This window comes from Pongo abelii, chromosome 7 (genome assembly GCF_028885655.2).
Source record: "Pongo abelii isolate AG06213 chromosome 7, NHGRI_mPonAbe1-v2.0_pri, whole genome shotgun sequence".
In the NCBI taxonomy this organism is placed as follows: Eukaryota; Metazoa; Chordata; class Mammalia; order Primates; family Hominidae; genus Pongo; species Pongo abelii.
The window spans coordinates 62,538,071-62,557,435 of NC_071992.2; the positions used below are offsets into that span (position 1 = coordinate 62,538,071).

General features: G+C 45.9%; 2 protein-coding genes across 6 annotated transcripts in view; one reads left to right on the forward strand and one right to left on the reverse strand.

Moving 5' to 3' along the window:
* PRKDC (protein kinase, DNA-activated, catalytic subunit) overlaps window positions 1-1,373 on the reverse strand; it is a 180,925-nt gene extending 179,552 nt beyond the window's left edge. For all 4 annotated transcript variants that reach the window (XM_024251029.3, XM_024251026.3, XM_024251027.3 and 1 more), the window contains exon 1: window positions 1,163-1,373. In XM_024251029.3, coding sequence (XP_024106797.2) covers window positions 1,163-1,316 — 154 coding nt within the window. In that variant the 5' untranslated portion in view covers window positions 1,317-1,373. The remainder of the gene's footprint in view (window positions 1-1,162) is intronic.
* A 709-nt stretch (window positions 1,374-2,082) lies between these two features.
* On the forward strand, window positions 2,083-19,365 carry MCM4 (minichromosome maintenance complex component 4). 2 transcript variants are annotated; one of them, XM_054561583.2, is made up of 17 exons: window positions 2,083-2,191; window positions 2,329-2,412; window positions 2,710-2,874; window positions 3,246-3,409; window positions 3,498-3,599; window positions 3,956-4,051; window positions 4,137-4,232; window positions 5,775-5,913; window positions 7,397-7,617; window positions 8,569-8,689; window positions 10,981-11,240; window positions 11,697-12,062; window positions 12,527-12,654; window positions 14,032-14,239; window positions 15,899-16,127; window positions 16,880-17,013; window positions 17,860-19,365. In XM_054561583.2, exons 2-17 carry the CDS (start codon window positions 2,343-2,345, stop codon window positions 17,950-17,952), a joined length of 2,592 nt encoding a protein of 863 aa, XP_054417558.2. In that variant the 5' UTR covers window positions 2,083-2,191; window positions 2,329-2,342; the 3' UTR covers window positions 17,953-19,365. The 2 variants fall into 2 exon arrangements, with proteins under 2 accessions (XP_054417558.2, XP_002819111.5); XM_002819065.6 differs by having other exon boundaries at window positions 2,088-2,212.

Consider the following 19,365-nt stretch of genomic DNA (forward strand, 5'->3'; position numbering starts at 1 on the left):
CTGCAATCTCCTTCTCCTGGGTTCAAGACATTCTCCTGTCTCAGCCTCCCAAATAGCTGGGACTACAGGCGCTCACCACCATGCCCAGTTAATTCTTGTATTTTTAGTAGAGACAAGGTTTCACCATACTGGTCAGGTTGGTCTCCATCTCCTGACCTCAGGTGATCCACCTGCCACAGCCTCCCAAAGTGCTGGGATTACAGGCATGAGCCACCGCACCATGCCACATATAGCATCTTGTTTAAACTGTTTTAAGTTATTCCTACACCATATTCACTACTAGACCCTCCGGAAGAAAATCTCACCTTTTAATAGGGCACAACATCAAGGTCTGCATACTCGTGTTTTAAAGAAGGAATACAGGAGTTTCCACACAATTAAATATTTGAATATTTAAAATGCTAAAAAGAGGCACTTTTACTACAAAGGGGAAAAAGTTCCCACCCAGGCATTGCTAAAGAGTTAAAAGAACATAACTTCAATTACATTTCAATTTTTCTCAAAGTAGGAACGGCAAATAGAGGGGTTTGGAAAATATACTGGTGGGATTAGACGAGATTCAGGTGAAAAAAAATACTTTCTCTTGGCCGGGCCTGGTGGCTCACGTCTGTAATCCCAGCACTTTGGGAGGCCGAGGCGGGTGGATCACGAGGTCAGGAGTTCGAGACCAGCCTGACCAACATGGTGAAACCCCATCTCTAATAAAAATACAAAAAAATTAGCCGGGCGTGGTGGCGCGCGCCTGTAATCCCAGCTACTCGGGGGGCTGAGGCAGGAGAATAGCTTGAACCCGGGAGGCGGAGGTTGCAGTGAGCCGAGATCGCGCCACTTCACTCTAGCCTGGGCGACAGAGCGAGACTCCGTCTCAAAAAAAAAAAAATTATTTCTCTTGCCCTGCCCCCCACTCTGCATAGCAATGATTGCCATATTAGGGGTCGTTTTCACCAACTTTGGCTTTAAAATATCTTTCCTCTAATACTAGGGGGTAAAAAGCAGTATGACAAATCACTTTATACACATGCACAGAAATTCCCCCAAGAATCTAATTGCTGTACTTCAAAATACCGTCATCTAAACACAGAGAGAAGCGCCGGGCTGCCCGGCTCCCGAACGACTCGGGAAGCCAGGACCCACCCGCGGCCCAGCTCGGGCCGGTACCCACCCAGCACCGCGGAGCTGCTGCTCAGGACGCATTCCTGCCCCAGGCCGCGGATCAGTTGATGACCGGCCAGGGCAGCACCGCAGCGGTCCGCGGCGGACAAGGTCTCCTGCAGCCGCAGCAGGGAGCAACGCACACCGGCTCCGGAGCCCGCCATGCCGCCGAGTCCCGCTCCCGCGCGTGCGCCCGCTCGGCCCGGACCCGGAAATGCCCCTACGCGCGGGGGCGGGGCTACGGGGCGCGGCGACAGGAACTTTCCCGGGGACCCCTGCGGGAAGGCCTGGCCTGTAAGCGCGCCTCTTTGGCCCGAATCAACATGGAAACCTAAGGAGAAACGCCATTCATCGGTCTGACCTGCGGAAGTAGTTTGGGTGTCTACTTGGTGTTGGACTTGGCTAAATACCAGAGGCAGATAAAACAAGCGAGGGGCCTAGGTCAAGAGCTCCAAGTTTGTTCCTCGATAAAAAAATGACAAACGCGGTCGGGCGCGGTGGTGCCCGCCTGCATTCCCAACACTTTAGGAAGCTGAGGCGGGGGGATCGCAGGAGTTCGAGACCAGTCTGGGCAACATAATGAGACCATCCCCGCCACCTCCCGTCCTTAATTTTTTTAATAAAAAAAATCTTTAAGTGACAAATGCATCTGTAATGTCCTTATTAACCAAAAACGCCTAAGGGATAAAGAAGCACATACTCCCTAGCCAACGCTAGAGGAACACATCCCGAGAACTGGTGCTGTCGGACCCAGTTTTCCCGCGAAAACGAGGCCGCGCAGGGGGTCAGACCATCTGGACCAAGGGGGGCCGAGCGAGGCCTACTTCTGGTTTACGCGCGGGAGCTGAAGGAAGCGGCACTGTTCCCCTCCTACCGGTGCGCAGTGGCGCCTCCCGGAGGCGGAGCCACGTACGAGCGCCGCTGTGATTGGTAAGGCCCCGCCAGGGGTGGAGACGACCTTGCCGCCGGCGGGAACTCTGGGTCTCGCGGTTTGGCAGCGCCACTCGCCAGGTGGACCCGGAGTCCGCGAGCGTCGTCGGCAAGTGGCTGCCTTTACCCGGTAACCGCGCGCCGGCGGGGAGGGCGTGGCGCGGAGCCGACGGGAACGTCCGCGCTGCGGAGCAGGGCAGGGAAGCCGGGAGGCGGGCCCGGCCCGAGCTTGTCCTTGTCGCGCAGGTACCCCGAGCACCATGTCGTCCCCGGCGTCGACCCCGAGCCGCCGCGGCAGCCGGCGTGGAAGGGCCACCCCTGCCCAGACGCGTGAGTCCCCCGAGCCGGGCCCACTACAGCCCCCTGCGCCGCCCCGTCTGCCCTCTCTTGCCAGAGCTGGCAGCGCTGGGTGGGTGCGCGGACCCCGGGCGCTCAGCCTCGCGCTGCCGCCTGGTGCGCACAGACACCCACAGCAGGCTGTGGCCTGGGTGCTGCTTAATTCGATTGCCCATTTGCCTCTGTTTGGTTTGGTTCAGTGGTGAGTCATAATGCCCCAAGGGACAGACAAATCCAGGAAGGCCGGCCCTGAAAGTTAATGGCTGTCTTTTTTGTTTTGTGTGACACAAGCTCGAAGTGAGGATGCCAGGTCATCTCCCTCTCAGAGACGTAGAGGCGAGGATTCCACCTCCACGGGGGAGTTGCAGCCGATGCCAACCTCGCCTGGAGTGGACCTGCAGAGCCCTGCCGCGCAGGACATGCTGTTTTCCAGCCCTCCCCAAATGCATTCTTCAGGTGCGTGTCTGAAGATCTAGGTTATGCTGTGCTTGATACACAGCTGATGCTTTATCTGCTCAGGTTTACTGGCTTTATAACAGCTGTCATAACGCCTAAAGCATCCCCTCTGCACATGAGTGAGCATGTTCTTAACCAGAGGAGCTGAACGGAGTGCAGAAAATAGTAGTTTTAGGGCTTAGTGAGCAGAGGAAGCAGTTTCTCTGGTGCTTTTTTTAATAGAATATTTAAGAGTGCTCAGAATCTCAACCGCCACAGGTTGCAATAAATATTCAGTTTGCTGTTGTGATTAGATGGTATAGATCAACAGACAACATGCTGTAATTTCAGGTTTGATATGCCACCAGAATTTCCTAATTTTGTTTTTATAGCTATCCCTCTTGACTTCGATGTTAGTTCACCACTGACATATGGCACTCCCAGCTCTCGGGTAGAGGGAACACCAAGAAGTGGTGTTAGGGGCACACCTGTGAGACAGAGGCCTGACCTGGGCTCTGCACAGAAGGGCCTGCAAGTGGATCTGCAGTCTGATGGGGTGAGTATGCATTCTCCTGAAACCATCTTATGGCGGGTATCATGTGGGTAACTCCATTTTCATGATTCTCTCATGTTTTTCTGTGTAGGCAGCAGCAGAAGATATAGTGGCAAGTGAGCAGTCTCTAGGCCAAAAACTTGTGATCTGGGGAACAGATGTAAATGTGGCAGCATGCAAAGAAAACTTTCAGGTGAGCTATATGTATTAAAATTCTTACTTTGAGCTCTGAAAATGTTGGGAGACCGTGTTTAATAATCTATATCTAAGTAGCCATAATGACTAGAGGGCCACCTGTGGTGGCTCACACCTATAATCCCAGTACTTTGGGAGGCCAAGGTCGGAAGATCACTTGAGGCCAGGAGTTTGATAGCAGCCTGACCAATATAGTGAGACTCCATCTCCGAATTAAATTTTAAAAAAGAAAAAGGAAGAAAAATATTATTTATTTCTGTCTCCTGATAGTGACATACTCGTAACTTTGTGTGTTTTTAGTAGTTGCCTGTTCCCAAATGCTGTATGCCTAATATGTTTTCTCTCCACTTAAAGAGATTTCTTCAGCGTTTTATTGACCCTCTGGCTAAAGAGGAAGAAAATGTTGGCATAGATATTACTGAACCTCTATACATGCAACGACTTGGGGAGGTAATCAAATACTCTTTAAATTCAAGTTCTGTGTTTTAAAATAGTTAAATTAGCAAAATATAACTTGTTCATTTTTATTTTCTAGATTAATGTTATTGGCGAGCCATTTTTAAATGTAAACTGTGAACACATCAAATCATTTGACAAAAATTTGTATAGACAACTCGTCTCTTACCCACAGGTAAGAATTTAGCTTTGACCTTGATGAATTTTAGTAACTGTCTAGAAAGAATGTTTCCAGATAACAGAAATTCCTCAGTAATGAAAATAGTATGCACAAACACTTTAAGAAACTGAGTATCATATCCTTTGGCCGGATGTGGTGGCTCCCACCTATAATCCCAGCACTTTAGGATGCTGAGACAAATGGATCACTTGAGGTCGGGAGTTCAAGACCAGCCTGGGCAACAAAGTGAAACCCCATCTGTACTAAAAAATACAAAAATTAGCCAGACGTGGTGGTGCGTGCCTGTAGTCCCAGCTACTCGGGAGTCTGAAGCGGTAGAATCACTTGAACCCCGGAGGTAGAGGTGCAGTGAGCCAAGATGGCACCACTGCTCTCCAGCCTGGGCAACACAGTGAGATTCCATCTCAAACAAACAAACAAACAAAAAACCATGTATCATCTCCTTTAAGATGAACATTTTTTTTTTCACATTTTAATGTTCCTGAAAGTGGGATTTGTATTACTATCAATGACAGGTTGTGGTTTACTTGGCAGTGTTTCTCATGTAGAAAAATGATGAATCTTAAAACCGATAGCTTCTTGGGTTTCATGAAGTAAGTTATCTTAAATGGAAATACTTTAAATGAATTACATACTTCCTGCTGCTTTGAAAGAATATACTTATTGTACTGTAGACTTTTACTTCTAAGCCTCAGGTCAGTTTTTATTAATGAAGTATCAGCTCTGTTGACTCTGGGTGTAGTCTTTGGAGGCAAGCAGACTTGGTTTTTGAATCTTGGTTTTGCTGATTACTGGCTGCATAACCTTGGTCAAGTTCCTTAGCCAACCAAAAGCTGTTTCCTCATCTGTAAAATGGGAACCATATGTTAAGAAATTTGAATAAATATGATTTAACTTACTTTGGTATCTTCAGGCATGGTGGCTTATGCCTGTGATCCCAGCACTTTTGGAGGCCAAGGCAGGCGGATCACCTGAGGTTGGGAGTTCAAGACCAGCCTGACCAACGTGGAGAAACCCCGTCTCTATTAAAAATACAAAATTAGCCAGGCGTGGTGGCACATGCCTGTAATCCCAGCTACTCAGGAGGCTGAGGCAGGAGAATTGCTTGAATCCCAGAGGTGGAGGTTGCAGTGAGCCGAGATCATGCTGTTGCACTCCAGCCTGGGCAACAAGAGTGAAACTGCCTCAAAAAATAAAAATAAATAAATAAAAAACTTACTTTGGTATCATTTCATTATAGAAGGAAAATAAAGTGTGAGGTCAAAATCTTTTTCCCTTCTAATAGAAAGCATAAAATATGCCAGTATACATCAAGAAGGCACTTTCGTATAAATTATCAAATTTAACCCAATTGAGAATATGCAGACATAGATAGTTCAGCATACCTAAATTTGAAAACAGCACGTGCATGATTCTGTAGGGTAATACTTCGGGGGCAAGACGTGTTGTCTTGTTTTTATACTTTGCTAATCTGACGTGCCTTTATTATATTTAACACTGAGATATGAATACAAATACATCTTCATATTTTTACAGGAAGTTATTCCAACTTTTGACATGGCTGTCAATGAAATCTTCTTTGACCGTTACCCTGACTCAATCTTAGAACATCAGATTCAAGTGAGACCATTCAACGCATTGAAGACTAAGAACATGAGAAACCTGAATCCGGAAGGTAATGTATTTTTCATAGGATTACTTTTGTTGAAGGAAAATGCCTTACATGAAAACAGTCTTGTTTCATTGAGAAATTATGAAAGAAGTAATTGGTGGTGGTAGTCAAGGTGACAGATTATAAATTGACAATAATATAGATTCAGTTATCCTATATACTTATGAACCCCCTATACTTTTTAAATTTAATTGAAGTTTCTGATATGAGAGATACGACTATTGGCCAGGCACAGTGGCTCACGCCTATAATCCCAGCACTTCAGGAGGCTGAGGCAGGCGGATCACCTGAGGTCAGGAGTTTGAGACCAGCCTGGCCAACATGGTAAAACCCCTTTACTAAAAATACAAAAATTACCAGGGCGTGGTGGCACATGCCTGTAGTCCTGGCTACTCTTGGGAGGCTGAGGCAGGAGAAACGCTTGAACCCGGGAGGCGGAGGTTGCACTGAGCCAAGGTTGTGCCATTGCACTCCAGCCTGGGTGACAGAATGAGACTCTGTCTCCAAAAAAAAAAAAAAGAAAAAAAAAATTAGATTTTAAAGACTTGAGGATCACTTGAGGCCAGGAGTTTGAGACCAGTTTGGGTGACATAAGAGACTCCATCTCTTTTTAAGAAGAAATTAGCAAGGCACAGTGGCTCACGCATGTAATCCTAGCACTCTGGGAGGCTGAGGTGACGGGCTTACTTGAGCCTGGCAGGTTGAGGCTGCAGTGAGCCGTGATTGCACCACTGTACTCCAGTCTGGGCAACAGGTTAAGACCCCATCTCAACAACAACAAAATTGTAGAGGTCTCATGAATCAGTGGCATGATAGGGTGATCTTCATGGCTAGCAGTGGCTAAATACAGGCCAGAACAGGGTAGCTTGTCGGAAACCAACAGGGGAAATTAGTTGGGGGCAGTGGGACCTTCAAAGGGAAAAAGTTGTCTGTCAGGAAAGGTTCAAATAATAGAGGAAACGAGCAAGAGTGAAAGATCAGACCATCTAAGGAGTTCTCCTGTGTGGATAGTAATGACTGTAAATTATAGAGGACTTTTTGTCTACCAGGTGCTCTTACTAGGCTTGAATACATTGGCACGTTCAGTCCTTGGCTCTGGGGTAGGTGATGATACCACCCCATTCTATAGAGGACACAAAATGTGCACAGAGAGGCTAGGGTCAGGACTCAGTCCAGGCTGTCTGGCTTTTTTCCTGACACAGCAGGGTGTCATACAGGAGGCCAGGTGAGTGAGGCAGGAGGCAGGGAGCAGGGTAGGCAGACAAGAAGGGAGCGAGGGATGCCTGCTGGACAGGGGCCCTGAGGAAGAAGGGCCAGAGGTTCGCTGGGCTTGAGAGTCTCCTGAAGACATAGCCTGCAGACGACTGGACACAGAAAGGTCACCCTAGGCAGACTCTTGGGCACCTAGTGCCTGCCTGTGGTCCCAGCTATTCCTGGACCTCTGTACCTCAGGTCAGGTGTGCTGACCTCTCTTCTTCCCTCACAGACATTGACCAGCTCATCACCATCAGCGGCATGGTGATCAGGACATCCCAGCTGATTCCCGAGATGCAGGAGGCCTTCTTCCAGTGCCAAGTGTGTGCCCACACGGCCCGGGTGGAGATGGACCGCGGCCGCATTGCAGAGCCCAGTGTGTGCGGGCGCTGCCACACCACCCACAGCATGGCACTCATCCACAACCGCTCCCTCTTCTCTGACAAGCAGATGGTGCGCAGCCACCCTGGCCCCCCAGGCTATGCTTTGCCTGTCTGTATCCTCAAAAGGCCAACTATAACTTGTCCCTCGGACCCTGAGCCTCACTTCCCGAATGGCATCCATCCCTCTCTGGTCTTGTGGATTTCGTTAGTGGCCTATGGGCTAAATATGCAGAGCACGCAAAGCCCCTGCTTCAGGGCACTGTCCCTGTGCTGTTGCCAGTAGCACTGTCTTGTTAGAGACACCGTATTTTCATGGCCTAAAATGCTTCAAACGTTTGAGATGGGAATACTTGGTTAAATGTCATTCTGCTTTTTCCATTGGTAAAGGATTGAGGAATTTTTCTGAAATTTTTTCACAAATTTTACTTTCTAAGAAGTTTGGTCTTTTTCCTCTCTATTCATGAAATTTTAAGATGAAGTTATTAAAATGACAGAAAAAAGTGAGGGGAAGGTAGAAAATTGCTTATTTACCACGATTGTGACTGTAAAGATGTGGGAGGACAGGATTTGAGTTTTTCTGTGACTGTGTGTGCATGGTTTTTTTAATGTTGCATGGGACGGAGAGCTGGAGATAGGCAGGCACCCTGCTCCCCAGGAGCACATGGCCTCATATTCTCAGAATCCTGCAGGCCTCCAAAGTGGGTTAGAGAAAAGCCCCGCATCCTTAGGCCTCTAAGAGGGTACCTGGTTTGGAAAGGCCTTCCTCGATCCTGCTTTATGAAAAGCATCTCAGCTTTCCCCACCGCAGCTCCCTACACTCCTTCCTCTGTTTTGTTGCTGTCTGCTGCAGCAGCTTCTTTAGAAGAAGTAACTTCTAAAGAAATAATGAGAAACATGGACAATCATTTATGCGGGGATATGCACTGCAGCCTTACATGGCAAAAGCAGTACAAAGACATGCAGATTTTGTCCCCCTGCACTCTCTTTGTGGCCCACATATCCTCTGTTTGCTGCCCTTCAGATCAAGCTTCAGGAGTCTCCGGAAGACATGCCTGCAGGGCAGACACCACACACAGTCATCCTGTTTGCTCACAATGATCTCGTTGACAAGGTCCAGCCTGGGGACAGAGTGAATGTTACAGGTAAGAGTGTAGGTTTGCACCAGCACTTGAGTATGTCTGTCTTGCTTTCAATGCTGTGCTTTAGTGAGTCATTGGACTTGATCACAGGTCCAGTTCTGCCTCCAGTTGTCACTGCTTGTCTTTGAGACTGTGGGGTGTATCCCCGCTTTATCTGCCACTTTTTTAACTGAGTACCACGGCCCAGCAGTATGAAGTTGTTCAGTTCTTCCCAAACTTGAATGTTTGAGCTCATGATTCGTGTGATCACTCGCCTCTTGATACCTCAGTATCCTGGAGCTGTGTGTGTCTCAAGTCAGTACTGTTGGCATCATGAGAGAGCAGCCTCAGACAGGCTTGTATGGGTAAAGTTTGAGTTATGCCATCAGCTCAGAGAAGTATTACTCACCAATGCTGGAGTTTTAAGTAATTTTTACTTATTTCCCAAATGTATAGCCAAGGGTTAACATTTGTTTGTTACAGAGAAGAATGGGTCAGAGTGACTTGTTTCCATGTGTAGAAGCTGAGGTTCAGGGATGCATAGACAGCAGTAGCTCAGATGCCACGGTAAATCAGGACCCAGAACCCAGGTCTCCTTCTCTTGCTGCCACAAGAGTGCTCTTTGCACAGCACCACATGAGTGTGGTAGTCTTCCTTTTGATGCTGTAGAGTCACAATGGATTTTGGTTGGGCGCAAGGGAGTGTTGATGGCAGCATGGTTCTTCATTGATGGGCAAGGTGGCGATGGTCACGGAGTGCCTGAATCTGCTCCTGAGCGGAGGGCCTGGGGCACACACCACGCATCGGCTCTTGTCTTCAGTGAGGCAGTGCTCACCCTGTTTCTTCCCCAGTGTGAAGTCCTGCAGTTATCACTGGCAGTCTTCCGTTGTAAAAGTACTTGAAGTCATTGAGAATTTGGAAGAATGTGTAGTCTTTAGTGAGTGATGTGCGCATTTCCAGTCCTGCTACCCTGAAACCTTTGATAAAGTATTTAGTCCAATATTTTAGTTTCCTCACCTGCAAAGTAGAGTTAATGTGGTGATACATGTGTGAGGGTATTTGGGGCCAAGGGGCTGTGGAAAGTGCTGTGTAGATGTGAAATAAGTATCAATGCTGCTCTGTGAGATAAATCATCCTGGGCCACTTTAAACATAATCATCCATCCCTAGCCTATATTGGAGTGAAGAATAGTGTGTATTCTAAGAATGTGTGTAAACTGGTTTGTTGTGTTAAACAAGAATTACATTGACCCATTAAATAAACAAGGACAGTGCTCTGTGCCATTGCGTTGAGATAGCTGTAACAGGGAAAGGCCGGGCTTTCTCCAAAACCTGCAGGAATCAGCCTGGAGTTAAAGCCTTCTGGTTTGAAATCCAGAAAAGACGCACATCAGATCAGACCTCTGTATGTGGGGAGCCTGGCTTCCAGAAGAATGCATGATTTGCATGCTTTTGTCGGGGGTGGTGGGCGGGTTGGAGGGACCTAGTCTAGTTTTAATGACTGGAGGATTTTAGCATTTTGTTGCAGTCAAGTAAGTGCTAGGCAGATTCTGTACACTCAACTTAGGGAAGTAAAAATACTGCTTATTAAAAACAACCACGAACCCAGCATTGAGCTAGAAGCACAGCAGCTCCATTTCGCCCTCAGGGTGACTGTATGCCCGTGGGCATGCTCACGTAGCTACAGTTGCCCTGGAGCACTGCTGACTAGTGGGCCCAGGTGAACACGTCTTTGGGTCTATCATTTGCAGAAACGTGTGTTCTTTCTCTTTTGTTTTGTTTTGTTTTGTTTTTGAGACGGAGTTTCGCTCTCGTCACCCAGGCTGGAGTCCAATGGCACGATCTTGGCTCACCGCAACCTCCGCCTCCCAGGTTCAAGCCATTCTCCTGCCTCAGCCTCCTGAGTACCTGGGATTACAGGCATATGCCACCACACCCGGCTAATTTTTGTATTTTTAGTAGAGACAGGGTTCTCCTTGTTGATTAGGGTAGTCTCGAACTCCCGACCTCAGGTGATCTGCCTGCCTCAGCCTCCCAAAGTGCTAGGATTACAGACATGAGTCACCTTGGTTCTTTCGAGCTTGTCCGTTTCCTACTGCTATTTCCCCGCTTGCTCATAGCGAGCGGGAGCTTTGCAATGTGGGTCTGAGTCCTGGGCTTGGGAGGGTCATTTAAGAGACAGTGGAGCTCACCCTTTCCAGGGCCAGCCCGGCGTGGTGCCTCGCTCTGAAGTGCACCTGTTGGCTACGCTGGTTTCTGAGCCACTCAGAGGAAGATATCGGAAGGTAAAAGTGCATCTCCTGGTTGTGCCCTTAGGCATCTATCGAGCTGTGCCTATTCGAGTCAATCCAAGAGTGAGTAATGTGAAGTCTGTCTACAAAACCCACATTGATGTCATTCATTATCGGAAAACGGATGCGAAACGTCTGCATGGCCTTGATGAAGAAGCAGAACAGAAACTTTTTTCAGAGAAACGTGTGGAATTGCTTAAGGAACTTTCCAGGAAACCAGACATTTATGAGAGGCTTGCTTCAGCCTTGGCTCCAAGCATTTATGAACATGAAGATATAAAGAAGGTAACAGTGGATTTTAAACTAGGGGTTGGGATTTATAATTCTTTGGGATCAAATAGTATAAACATCCACTCCGCCACTCGAGCCATTCACCATAAAGGACAGAGTTGTGGCCTGTTAGAGCAAGTGCTGGCAACCTGACTTGCCATTGGTTAAGAAGAATCATAGCATTGTCTATCCTCATCTCTGGTCTAAACTTAAGTTTCTAAACAGAAGAGGCCACACAGTGTCAGAATAGGGACTTGCATGGCCACCATTCTGGTGTAATGATAGGTGCTGATGAATTGGTCAGTGATAACTTAAAGCATATCAAGCACTTTCACGAGCCTTTTTATACCTTCCTCTGATTTCTTAATTGTAGTTCTTTATAAGAGAGAAAAGTACCTCTAAAGTTTAAACTACATCTCAGTTACTGTGCAGAAAATGAATGTTTAGACTTGTCTCTGTTTGATTATTTAGGGAATTTTGCTTCAGCTCTTTGGCGGGACAAGGAAGGATTTTAGTCACACTGGAAGGGGCAAATTTCGGGCTGAGATCAACATCTTGCTGTGTGGCGACCCTGGTACCAGCAAGTCCCAGCTGCTGCAGTACGTGTACAACCTCGTCCCCAGGGGCCAGTACACGTCTGGGAAGGGCTCCAGTGCAGTTGGCCTCACTGCGTATGTAATGAAAGACCCTGAGACAAGGCAGCTGGTCCTGCAGACAGGTGCTCTTGTCCTGAGTGACAACGGCATCTGCTGTATCGATGAGTTCGACAAGATGAATGAAAGTACAAGATCGGTATTGCATGAAGTCATGGAACAGCAGACTCTGTCCATTGCAAAGGTGAGTTGCCTTCTCCACCGTGAACATGGATATGTTTAAAATATGTGGACCCTTGAAAGACAGCATCTGTAGAACTGTGCTGTGCTACCTTGGTTCTAACTTGGGGAGATTGATAAGTGCTTTTCACATCATATTTCAGCTAAATCTCAACATATCTTCTACAGGGTGTCATGTTTTGTCTTTATTGCTGTACTAGCCTTGAGTTTGTCCTAAAGCTCTTGCAAGGTGCCTGCTTCCTGAGAAAGATGTGGTTATAGCATACATTCATCTAAACTCAGTCCTTGGCATGAATCTGAGGACAGGGCTTATCCAGGTGAACTGCTGAAGTCAGTAAAGGCAACATGGCTCAGGCAATAGAAACGCGGTAGAGGGAATATGGGTTTAGTAGGTGGCCGGGCAAAGATGGTGCTTGTTAATTGCCAGCGTCAGGGAGAGGCTTCTAACCTTACTCTTTTCTCTGATAGGCTGGGATCATCTGTCAGCTCAATGCGCGCACCTCTGTCCTGGCAGCAGCAAATCCCATTGAGTCTCAGTGGAATCCTAAAAAAACAACCATTGAAAACATCCAGTTGCCTCATACTTTATTATCAAGGTATTAAAACAGATTTTTATTTTGTTCATTTGTAGAATATTCAGGGTGAGATTGAAAAGGAGCTGCTAAGATTCAGCAACTGCTAATGGAAACTCTTCACGCTTATCAAGATGTTTCAAATTTGGTTGGTCAAGAGTTTTCACGACAAGGATGATGTGTGTTCTGATTTGTTTTTGAAGCAGTTGGGATGTTTCCCTCCCACGCCGTTTTCACATGGCTGTCACTCACTACTCTTAGTCCTAAAGCCACTGCTGAGAATCAACAGAGAACAACTCCGTACAGTAGATGAGGCTCTGAAAAGTTAGATTTATTAAAGTGCAATCACGTAATCTTCACTCTCGGCCCCACTACAAATATTGGACATTTTTCATAAATGGATTTTAGGTTTTAATTACTTGCTTTTTTTTCTTTTTTTTTGACAGAAGTTTTTTTTCCCCAAAAACAGTTAAATGTGTTTTCATTCAAATCTTTCCATTGTCAGCCAGGTACAGTGACTCACACCTGTAATCCCAGCACTTTGGGAGGCTGTGGTGGGTGGATCGCCTGAGCTTAGGAGTTTGAGGCCACCCTGGGCAACTTGATGAAACCCCATCTCTACTAAAATACAAAACATTAGCCTGGCGTGGTGGCACATGCCTGTAATCCCAGCTACTCGGGAGGCTGAGGAGGCACAAGAATTGCTTGAGCCTGGGGGAGTGGAGATTGCAGTGAGCTGAGATCGTACCACTTCACTCTAGCTTGGGCTACAGAGTGAGACACTGTCTCAAAAAAAAAAAAAAAAAAAAATTTCCATCGTCAAAATTATAGTAACCTTTCCCTAAAGGAAGACTTCCTTTGACTCAGCTGATTGGTCCCCAGCCGTTCCCTGGGCCGACCTAAGGGCTAGGGACAGCACAGGGTGAGTGGGGTGAGTGGATGGACACAAAGGCCCTTTCCGCACCAGGCAAAGATGCTTCTCCCTGGTGGCGCTCACAGGGTGCACATTCACTGCACATCTGTGGTGCTCTGTAGTACGTTGTTTGTAGGTGTATTGGTGTCTCAACTAGGAAAACAGTTTTTTTGTTGTTGTTGTTGTTTGTTTTTTGTTTGTTTTTTTTGAGACAGTCTCTCTCTGTCGGCCAGGCTGGAGTGCAGTGGCGTGAACTTGGCTCACCGCAACCTTTGCCTTCCAGGTTCAAGCGATTCTCCTGCTTCAGCCTCCCAAGTAGCTGGGATTACAGGCACGCGCCACCACTCCTGGCTAATGGTTGCATTTTTAGTAGAGACAAGGTTTCACCGTGTTGGCGAGGCTGGTCTCAAACTACCAACCTCAGGTGATCCACCCGCCTTGGCCTCACAAGGTGCTGGAAAAACAGTATTTTTACTTTGTTTTCTTAGGTTTGATTTGATCTTCCTCATGCTGGACCCTCAGGATGAAGCTTATGACAGGCGCCTGGCTCACCACCTGGTCGCACTGTACTACCAGAGCGAGGAGCAGGCGGAGGAGGAGCTCCTGGACATGGCGGTGCTAAAGGACTACATTGCCTATGCGCACAGCACCATCATGCCGCGGTTAAGTGAGGAAGCCAGCCAGGCTCTCATCGAGGTAACCCTGCTGAAAAAAGCCTTACTGTGCCTGTAGCCCACAGCATTAATGTAATTGACCAATCATCTCCTTTAAAATATTAATTATTTTGTTGTGAATAACATACTGTTTTCTTCCTTGTTTTGAGACAGAGCCTGGCTCTCTTGCCCAGGCTAGAGTGCAGTGGCTTGATCTCGGCTTACTGCAGCCTGTGGCCTGTGCTTCTGGGTTCAAGCAATTCTCCTGCTTCAACCTCCCTACTACCTGGGATTACAGGTGCCCACAACCACTCCTGGCTAATTTTTGTATTTTTGGTACAGACAGAGTTTCACCATGTTGGCCAGGCTGATCTTGAACTCCTGACCTCAAGTGATAGGCCAGCCTCTGCCTCCCAAATTGTTAGGATTGCAGGCGCAAGCCACCATGCCTGGCCTAAGAATAATATACTTTTTGTGTGTGTGTGTGTGTGTGTGAGAGACGGAGTCTCGCTCTGTCCCCCAGGCTGGACTGCAGTGGCGTGATCTCGGCTCACTGCAAGCTCCACCTCCCGGGTTCACGCCATTCTCCTGCCTCAGCCTCCTGAGTAGCTGGGACTACAGGCACCCGCCACCACACCTGGCTAATTTTTTGTATTTTTAGTTAGAGATGGGGTTTCACTGTGTTAGGATGGTCTCGATCTCCTGACCTCGTGTTCCGCCTGACTCGGCCTCCCAAAGTGCTGGGATTACAGGCGTGAGCCACCGCGCCCAGCAATATACTATTTTTTATAACTTTATTGTTTCCTCCCATATTGTAAAATTGACTTTTCCAAATGTTGCAAAAGGGGGAAATAGTTCATTTATGTAGGTAGTACACACACTTTATATGTTTAAATACTTACAAGCATAGTGAATTTAAGATCAAAGACCTGGTTTCAAATACAGGCAACACTACATAGTAATTTGGAAACTGAAAAAGTCATCCAGTTTCTATAAGCTTCCTTTTGCTTGTAAAAAACAGAATGAGCGGTCTTTTAGGTTCACTTTTCAGCATCCTTGTACATGAGCTGAAGTGCACAATGGCACATTTAGGTTATTCAAGCATTGTGATATTAAGAAGGTTCCTGGTGCTTTGATGAGCTTTACATCCTAACTGAGCTCCCAAAAATTCTAAGATGAAAGTTACAGACATTATATAATTTTTTTGTGTGTCATAGTCTTGGGGATTGTTCATGAAGAAATAAGACTGTGTCATCTGTATGTGAAATTGATACAACTTACTTTGAAGCATTCTCCCAGCAATCCTTATGTGCCCCATGTGAGCACTTTTCCCAGACAGGCCCTGATTCTCCCTATGAGTGCTCACAGCCTGCTCCTCTCCCCACATGTCACATCCCTTTCCTCTGCCACGCCATGCCCATCTCTGTTCTTCAGAGCTACGTTAGATGCCACCCTCTCCAAGAATTCTTCCCAAGCATCTCCCAGTTGGAATATGTTCACCCACCACTGCACGCTGCACATTGATGTCTTCACCTGCGATTTCTGTGGTCTGTCTGTGTAGTCTCTACCACTTGATGAGCTCCGGGGCCCAGGACCATATCTGAGTTCCGTTTACTTAATGGAAGCCTAAGTGTTCAAAATTCAACCACAAAACTAAAGTTGTCACCAAGGAGGTTTGCTTTTGTTTTTATACCTACAATAGGCTTATGTAGACATGAGGAAGATTGGCAGTAGCCGGGGAATGGTTTCTGCATACCCTCGACAGCTGGAGTCATTAATCCGCTTAGCAGAAGCCCATGCTAAAGTAAGATTGTCTAACAAAGTTGAAGCCATTGATGTGGAAGAGGCCAAACGCCTCCATCGGGAAGCTCTGAAGCAGTCTGCAACTGATCCCCGGACTGGCATCGTGGACATATCTATTCTTACTACAGGTTCGTTATTTGCAGTGAACAGAAAAGCTTTTGAAAATTATTTCAATATGCATGTAGTTCATATGTCAGATTTAAGCTAACAGTTAAATCATTTGAAACAGAAGTTCTTAACCTTTTTTGGATTAGGACCCCTTTGAGAATCTGATGAAAGTTGCCCTTTAATCTTATCTTGATAAAAATATTAACACACACACAGTTTTGTGTATAGTTTTTTTTGTTTTTTTTTTTTATATACTTTAAGTTTTAGGGTACATGTGCACAACGTGCAGGTTAGTTACATACGTATACATGTGCCATGTTGGTGTGCTGCACCCAGTAACTCGTCATTTAACATTACATATATCTCCAAATGCTATCCCTCCCCCCTCCCCCCACCCCACAACAGGCCCCGGTGTGTGATGTTCCCCTTCCTGTGTCCATGTGTTCTCATTGTTCAATTCCAGTTTTGTATATAGTTTTAAGGAGATTCTGTCTCCTCGACTGTCTGGGAAGTTTTGTTAACCCATTTTAGAGAAGTTGTTTGTTTCTTAGCAGCAGCTGCTTGCTGCACAGATGTGTAGACTGTTACAGAAAGCAGCAGCTAGTGGCTTACAGAAAATTCCAAATAATTAAAAACTCATTCCCTTCAAATGTACTCAGCCCCTGTCCCCTTATCTTTCTAGGTGATACTACTAAAGGAATATTTTTGAGAATTTGAAACAATTTCATTTCATAATAGCAAAAATGTTTTCATTGATTTCTTTTTAAATCAGGGATGAGTGCCACCTCTCGTAAACGGAAAGAAGAATTAGCTGAAGCATTGAAAAAGCTTATTTTATCTAAGGGCAAAACACCAGCTCTAAAATACCAGCAACTTTTTGAAGATATTCGGGGACAATCTGACATAGTAAGTGTTTATATGTATTTTTTGTTTGATAGAGCTTTCTCTTTTTCCTTAATATTGCTTTTGGGTTTTTTTCCTTTATTTATTAAATAATAAATATAGATAAGAATGAAGAAAAGGAAGATGAACCATAAGCCATCATCAAGAAATAATCACAATTAAAATTTTTGGCTGGGTGCAGTAGCTCACACCTGTAATCTCATTTGGGACGCCGAGGTGGGCGGATCGCTTGAGGCCAGGAGTTTGAAACCAGCCTGACCAATATGGTGAAACCCTGTCTTTATTAAAAATACAAAATTAGCTGGGTGTGGTGATAAGCACCTGAAATCCTAGCTACTCAGAAGGCTGAGGCAGGAGAATTGCTTGAACCCAGGAGGCGGAGGTTGCAGTAAGCTGAGATCCCACCACTGCACTCCAGCCTGGGCACCAGAGCAGATCTCCATCTCAAAAAAAAAAAAAAAAGAAAGAAAGAAAAAAATTGTTATGCCCCTTTCATAGTTGTTATAAGTTTGCTTTAGGTATGAAATATTTGGGTGTCCTCTTGTAAATAAGTAAGGTAGTTGTTTAGTGAAAAGAACTATGCAGGCTTTCAGTACTGGTCCACTTTCCATTGCTGTATTGTCACTGAGAGGGCAGAGTTGATAGTTACAATGTGGACTATACAGATGCCAAGTCTACCACATGGACCATCTGGCCACTCCACTCCTGATTTAGAGCATAAGGCATGTGTACAGCCACCAAAAAGAGAAAGATTCTGGGTGGTACTTTAACATTATAATTATTGTGTTTCTAACAGGTAAAGGAGGGACTTGACGTGTACAATGTTTATTTTCTTTTTCTTCCCCACAGGCAATTACTAAAGATATGTTTGAAGAAGCACTGCGTGCCCTGGCAGATGATGATTTCCTGACGGTGACTGGGAAGACCGTGCGCTTGCTCTGAAGCCTTGTGAGCAAGGAAGGCTGCCTGCATGTCCTGCTTGCTGCACGCCACATGGGTGTGGTCTGCATCTCAGTTGGCCACCATCAGTGTAAATAGAGCTTAAAGTCATGGTTTAGCTGCATAAAAATTTTCTAACTTGGGTTCAATATTTGTAATGAAGTATCTGTTTTCATTTTTTTCACGTTATAAATAAAAATACTATGCTGGCCGGGCACGGCGGCTCACACCTGTAATCCCAGCACTTTGGGAGGCCGAGGCGGGTGGATCACGAGGTCAGGAGTTCAAGACCAGCCTAGCCAAGATGGTGAAACCCCGTCTCTACTAAAGATAACAAAAAATTAGCTGGGCGTGGTGGTACGCGCCTGTAATCCCAGCTACTAGGGAGGCTGAGGCAGGAGAATCGCTTGAACCCAGGCGGCAGAGGTTGCAGTGAGCCAAGATCGTGCCACTGCACTCCAGCCTCAGCAGCAGAGTGAGACTGTCTCAAAAAAAAAAAAAAAAAAAAGATGCCAATTTGCAAACATACTGTAAAGATTATTTTCAAGTGCCATTTTATAGTATAGCAGCAGGGCTTTTACTCTGTGTATGCACAGATGCAGTCTAGGGCATGGTTTGTGTGCTGGACTTTCTCATGGCCATCATCAGTATGCGTATGGATTTGATGACAGGCATAGCCAGGGCATATCACCTCATTGGTAAAGGGCTAGAGCCTTTCTTTTTTATGGCAGTTTTATTTTTGTTGTTGTGTTTTTTTTTTTTTTTTTTTGAGACAGGGTCTTACTCTGTCACCCTGGCTAGAGTACACTGGTACAATCACGGCTCAATGCAGCCTTAACCTCCTGGGCTCAGGTGTATGTCACTATACCCGGCTACTTTTTGTATTTTTTGGTAGAGACAGGGCTTCGCCGTGTTGCCCAGGCTGCAAGCGATATGCCTAGGCTCAAGCGATCTGTCCACCTCAACTTCTGGAAGTGCTGAGATTACAGGTGTGAGCCACTGCACCCAGCCTTTGTTTTATTTTTTATTTTTTGAGAGATATGATTCTTTCTAGAGGTTTTTTTCTCATGGCTACTATTAGATCAGGAATGGGTGATTGGAGATTATTAGATTCTAGGTTAACTTCTACCCCTTTACCCTAATACGTAAAACTTCCTAAATAAATGATAGAAGGAATAATATTTGGTTATCTGGCATTATTTTTCAGTAAGAAAAAAGCTTTACTAACCACTACATTCATGGAAATTTGTAGGGGTAAGTATTTTATAGGTCATAAAAAACACCATAATATAATATAACGAATCTCGTTTTCTTTAAATATAAATTAAATCCTAACAGTCATCTTTATAAAATGACCATAGGCTAAAATTTTATGTGTAAGTACTACTACAATAAATAATTTCTGAAACCTTTAAA

Coding starts and splice junctions, on each gene's coding strand:
- MCM4 (XM_054561583.2), top strand. CDS start 2,343: ATGTCGTCCCCGGCGTCGACCCCGAGCCGCCGCGGCAGCCGGCGTGGA. Junction 3,410..3,497: donor TGGATCTGCAGTCTGATGGG/GTGAGTATGCAT, acceptor TTTTCTGTGTAG/GCAGCAGCAGAAGATATAGT. Junction 7,618..8,568: donor TCTTCTCTGACAAGCAGATG/GTGCGCAGCCAC, acceptor GCTGCCCTTCAG/ATCAAGCTTCAGGAGTCTCC.